Genomic DNA, 5000 nt, shown 5'->3' with positions numbered 1-5000 from the left:
CCTGCACGCAGACGTGCAGCCAGCCGCTCAAGTGTGGACACACCTGCCACGCACCGTGAGTCATGTGTGTGTGTGTGTGTGTGTGTGTGTGTGTTCAGTCATGGTCAGCCTGCGGCGTTGGCGTGTTACAGCGTTCAGCTTGCTCGTTTGTGTTTGTGGTGTGTTGATCCTCAATTCGCTGACCGCCCTGGCGTGCACCTGCAGGTGCCACGACAAGCAGCCAACCCTGGCGGAAGAGAAAGCGGCGAGGGACGCGCGACGGAAACAGCAGAAGAGGAACAAGAAACTCAAGAAGAAGCAGGCCAAGCAAGGCAGCAAGCCCGCAGGCGGGAACACGAACACGCTAGACGCACACGCGCCGCTGCTGCCGCCACAACCCACCCCTTGTCCTCCATGCAAGGTATCGTTCTCGAGCAAGCGTACACAAGCACAAGCGTTGCGGAAGCAAATGTACAGAGGGGACTTCCGTTCGCTTACGCACACGCGCGCGCGCGCGCACACACACACACACACACACACACACACACACACACACACACACACACACACACACACACACACACACACACACACACACGCACACATGCATCATGTGCTCATTTGCGCACGTTCTCTCGTATGCACATAAACTGCCTGCCTCACTGCCCCCATGTGTGGTTGTAGGAGCCTGTGGCACGCGCATGCGTGGGAATGCACGAGATTCGGGAGATGCCATGTTGCGAGAACAAGGCGTTTGCTTGCAAGCAACGGTGCGGGCGGATGATGGCGTGCGGGCAGCACCACTGTGATCGCGGGTGCCACCTGCCCCTATCAGCCGGGGCGACGTGGTGTGAAGTGGACGCATCGCTTCGCCAGGCGTTTGGATCCGATGCCAGCGCACCTGCAGCCGCTGACGCTGCCGTCTACAGCACGCCGGAGCTTGGGCTTGGTCGCGCCACCACCGCCAGCGGCAAGGGCAAAGGCAGCAACAGCAGCAATAGCAGCAACAGCAACAACACCAACAGCAACAACAGCAGCAGCAGCAGCAATAGCAACACCACCAACAACAACAACAGCAACAGCAACAGTAATAGCAGCAGCGACCCGGCGTTGCGTGGGGACGCGCCGATGATTGGTCGAGGTTGCGGCACGTGTCGCAAAGCATGTCCGCGCACACGCCCCACAGACTGCACGCACACGTGCCCAAAGGGGCGCTGCCATGCAGGCGCCTGCCCACCCTGCATGGAGAGCATCGAGCTGACGTGCCACTGCAACGCCACGCGCTTCCGTGTGGTGTGCAGCGAGTGGTGTGCAGCAACGCCTGCTGAGCGGGACCAGCAGCGGTCGTGCGGGGGGCGGTGCCCGAAGCGAATGGGGTGTGGCCACCGGTGCGTGTCCACGTGTCATTCCGGACCCTGCTCTCCAACGGAGGAGTGCACCAAGAACGTCAGGCTGCGGTGCAAATGCAGGGGTCGCAAGAAGGTACGCAGCCGTCCTTGTCCGTGGTGATGGCGGGAGGGGGTGTTCTTGTGTGCTGTGTGGCATCCAATCACTGCGCTATCGCCTGCTTGCTTCCTCAACTCCTCTCGACCTCACCCACCCCACACACGCACATGCCCACCCACAAAACGCGTGGTGATTACACGTTTTGGCAGGAGCTACCCTGTCCCGAGTACCAGCGGCTGCGGGCACTGGGGCGGACCGATGCGGAGATTGCGCCATGCACACCCACCACGTGCGAGATGGACACTGAGAAGAGCAGTGCTGCTGCAGGTGTTGGTGGTGGTGGTGACCCGGCAGAGAAGCGTGACAAGCCGAAGAAGGAGGCAGCGCATCAGCACAAGCATGTAACGCGCCAGCAGAAGAAGGAAGACCGCGCACCACACACGGCCGCCAATACAAGCAAGGGTTCAAGTTCTACAGCCGTGGCATCGCCACCTGCTTCCTCTCACGTGGCTGGCGTGATTGGTGGCGTGGCTGTTGCCCTCTTGGCGCTGGTGATTGCTTACTTCTGGCTGGCGTGAGCGAGGCAGCAGCATGCTTCGTCGCTTGGTTTCGCGCCAATGGCCGAAATAAACAAACCAACGGTTGATAGAACGAAGGAGGATCGGCAGGCGGGCAATCGATCCTGAGAGAAGGAAAGGGAGCGCGTGCACACACACACAGACACAGTCAGACAGACACACAGACACACACACACACAGACACACGTAGACACAGACACACAGACACACACACACACACGAACACACACACACACACACACACACACACACACACACACACACACACACAACAAGTAAGTTCTTGGTTGGCTGTCCAAAATCATTATACCCGGATTAACGTCCATAATAGAAGTTGTCGGGAGTAGCCAACTCATTTCGAAAATTCAATCTGATCGCATCGATCACATCCTAAGGGGGCAATACCAGAGGCAAGAATGTAACCCTTCCCCTTCTGCGTGCGGTTGCCTGACACAGACACACAGACACACACACACACACGACACACACACACACACACACACACACACACACACACACACACACACACAATAGAAATTTCGCTGTATCTTTCACCACTTTCCCACAATCCAAGGCACAGAAGCACACGGCGAACACCAGCGATGAGCAACATCTTGAAGGTGGTGAGCAGGGGAGCACTGTTGCGGGATCATCCACAGCAGCTGCACTCGATATGCAACTCTTTGTACCAGTACGGTGTTGGCAAGAAGGTGTGCCGAACCATCTGGTCAAAGTGGGAGGAGCCGTGCTACTACACCATCACGCGCGTCAGGAAACTGGTTGGTCGGTCGTCGTGGTTTTGTGTGTGCGCGTGTGTTTGCGCGAGTGCTTGTGTGTGTGTGTGTGTGTGTGTGTGTGTGTGTTGGTTTGAACTTCATGTGCAGTACGGGTGCACCACGTGTGCACTGCATGCGTGGGTTTGGTGGCCATGTGCAGGTGCGCTCACATTGACATCTACCTTCCTTGTGCGGTGTTTGTTGTTGCTCCTTGACTTGCTGGGTGTTTGCAGGGCCTGAACTCCGTGCGTGCATGGGGATACTTGACATTCCGTGGCCAGACGTCAGAGAAGCCAGAGGAGATTCGCAGCAGTCGCAAACACCAGTGGTATGCACCTCCCACATGGTGCTGGTTGCACATGCGCTCGCTTATTTGCATCACGTCACAAGCGTGAACCTGCACACCTGCACAACTGCACACCTGCACACACACACACACACACACACACACACATACACGTGTTCACACCCAGCTGACACATGCTCACGCGCGCTTGGACACAACGACACACACACACACACACTTATGCACTGGCAGGTATCTGGTGGATGAGTGATGTGCCAGAGTCGTGAATGATGTCGATAGAGTTGCAGGGCTTGTAGTTAACAGGCGTGCATGTGCAAGGCTGTGTATTTGAAGGTTGCTCGTGAACGTGTCTCTCTCTCTCTCTCTGTGTGTCCCTCTCTCCTTCTCCGTTTCCCCCTCAATTACGTTGCTTGAGTGGGTCATTTTGCTTCATGTGGGACTTCGTTGGTTGGTTGGTTGGTTGGTTGCCATCACGCAGGAGCGAACTCACAAGGGGGGGGGGTGGTGCCTGGGTGCGTTTCGTGCGGTGCTTTGTGCGTGTGGAAGTGGTGTGTGACGCAGCAATACAGCGATGAGATGGCACTCCCCTCATGATTATGGCATCAGCCAAAGAGGAACTGCAGTGCGATGTTGATGCTCCCGTTGGCACGCTCCAGGGCTTGGATGCTGTTGGTTTCGGGAGGCGGGGGAAGGTGGTGAGCGGTGGGGAAATGAGGCATGGAAAACAGTGTAGGACTAAGGGCACGTAAGCCGTGGGCACACACAGACACAGACACACAGACACACACACAGACACAGACACAGACACAGACACAGACACAGACACAGACACACACACACACACACACACACACAACACAACACAGACGCCCAACGCACCAGGTCTGTTCGTCGGTGAATCCCATCTCCCTGAGTTGCTTGAGCTGGTCTGCGTATCGCTCCGCCGCTGGCTGCTGCCCGCCACCACCAGTCGCTGGTGTTGTCGTTGGTGGTGCCGCCCCTTCTGCCGCCGTCGTGGTGCTGGTGGCGCCCTGCGTCGTGGTGTCGGCTTGCGTGTCCATTTGTCCACCGCTGGCATCACCTCCCTCCTTCTTCTTATCCTTCTCCTCGTCCTTGTCGTCCTTGTCCTTCCCCTCCTCCTTGTCCTTCCCCTCCTCCTTGTCCTTCCCCTCGTCCTTGTCCTTGTCCTCGTCCATCGCGTTGGCGCCATCCTTCTTGTCGCCATCATCGCCGTCGGTGCGGCCGCTGCTCTCATCACCGAGCGCCACGCGCAGCGCGTCTGAAATCTGCGAGCGCGTCACGTACTCGTGCAGCGGCCGTGGTGGTGTCAGCATATCCCCACTGCCACCACCACTGCTGCTGCCAGGTGCCGCCTGTTGCTGCTGCTGTTGTTGGCGGGGCCGGTGGGACGGGGTGTGGCCGGGGATTGGGATCTCGGGGAAGGGTGCGCTGAGCTGTACCATCGGATACCGCCGCTCCAGCCGCTCGCCTGCAGGGGATGCGCGCGCGCGCGTGTGTGTGTTGGGTGTTGGTGTTAGCAGAATGGGGAGCTGGAACCATACAAGCATGGGTGCATGGATGCATTCGCTTGTGTGCATGCGCGTGCATGTGTGTACCGTACCATTCATGAGGCGGATGGCATCATCAAAGACGGCGCGAGGAACTTGCTGCCCACCAGAACTGACAAAGCAAAAAAAAGCAAATGCAACAATGTACACACATGTACACGAATGTGAAGGCGTTGAAGGCGAGAGGTGGGCGAACGGTCAAGTGCATCGAGTCATTCGCGTGCGTGTGCGTGTGCGTGTGTGTGTGTGTGTGTGTGTGCGCGTGTGTGTGCGTGCGTGCGTGTGTGTGTGTGTGTGTGTGTGTGTGTGTGTGTGTGTGTGTGTGTGTGTGTGTGTGTGTGTGTGT

The 5000-nt window shown here is 57.8% G+C and overlaps 3 protein-coding genes across 3 annotated transcripts in view; 2 read left to right on the top strand and 1 right to left on the bottom strand.

Annotated features, from left to right (window-relative positions):
- PTSG_01612 (uncharacterized protein) overlaps nt 1–2003 on the top strand; it is a gene marked incomplete at both ends in the record, with an annotated part of 4624 nt that extends 2621 nt beyond the window's left edge. The window contains 4 exons of the mRNA XM_004997535.1: nt 1–55; nt 205–400; nt 664–1461; nt 1635–2003. The exon at nt 1–55 is cut by the window's left edge and continues 713 nt beyond it. Of these exons, the coding sequence (XP_004997592.1) occupies nt 1–55; nt 205–400; nt 664–1461; nt 1635–2003 (1418 nt within the window). The remainder of the gene's footprint in view (nt 56–204; nt 401–663; nt 1462–1634) is intronic.
- Nucleotides 2004–2558: 555 nt separating this feature from the next.
- Nucleotides 2559–3668, top strand: PTSG_01611 (uncharacterized protein). The gene is made up of 3 exons (XM_004997534.1): nt 2559–2782; nt 3013–3107; nt 3318–3668. Exons 1-3 carry the CDS (start codon nt 2606–2608, stop codon nt 3334–3336), a joined length of 291 nt encoding a protein of 96 aa, XP_004997591.1. The 5' UTR covers nt 2559–2605; the 3' UTR covers nt 3337–3668.
- PTSG_01610 (uncharacterized protein) overlaps nt 3495–5000 on the bottom strand; it is a 3001-nt gene continuing 1495 nt past the window's right edge. The window contains exons 4-6 of the mRNA XM_004997533.1: nt 4708–4766; nt 3966–4575; nt 3495–3752 (exon numbers count right to left, since the gene is read on the bottom strand). Of these exons, the coding sequence (XP_004997590.1) occupies nt 3689–3752; nt 3966–4575; nt 4708–4766 (733 nt within the window). The 3' untranslated portion in view covers nt 3495–3688. The remainder of the gene's footprint in view (nt 3753–3965; nt 4576–4707; nt 4767–5000) is intronic.

Source organism: Salpingoeca rosetta (genome assembly GCF_000188695.1).
Source record: "Salpingoeca rosetta unplaced genomic scaffold supercont1.3, whole genome shotgun sequence".
In the NCBI taxonomy this organism is placed as follows: domain Eukaryota; class Choanoflagellata; order Craspedida; family Salpingoecidae; genus Salpingoeca; species Salpingoeca rosetta.
The sequence above is the reverse complement of the archived record's forward strand: the minus strand, read 5'-3'. Positions and strand labels throughout refer to the sequence as shown.

What these genes read in the sequence shown, in the direction of transcription:
- PTSG_01611 (XM_004997534.1), top strand. Translation starts at nt 2,606, where the DNA reads ATGAGCAACATCTTGAAGGTGGTGAGCAGGGGAGCACTGTTGCGGGAT. An exon ending in TCACGCGCGTCAGGAAACTG is followed by an intron (nt 2,783 to 3,012) that starts GTTGGTCGGTCG and finishes GGGTGTTTGCAG; the next exon opens with GGCCTGAACTCCGTGCGTGC.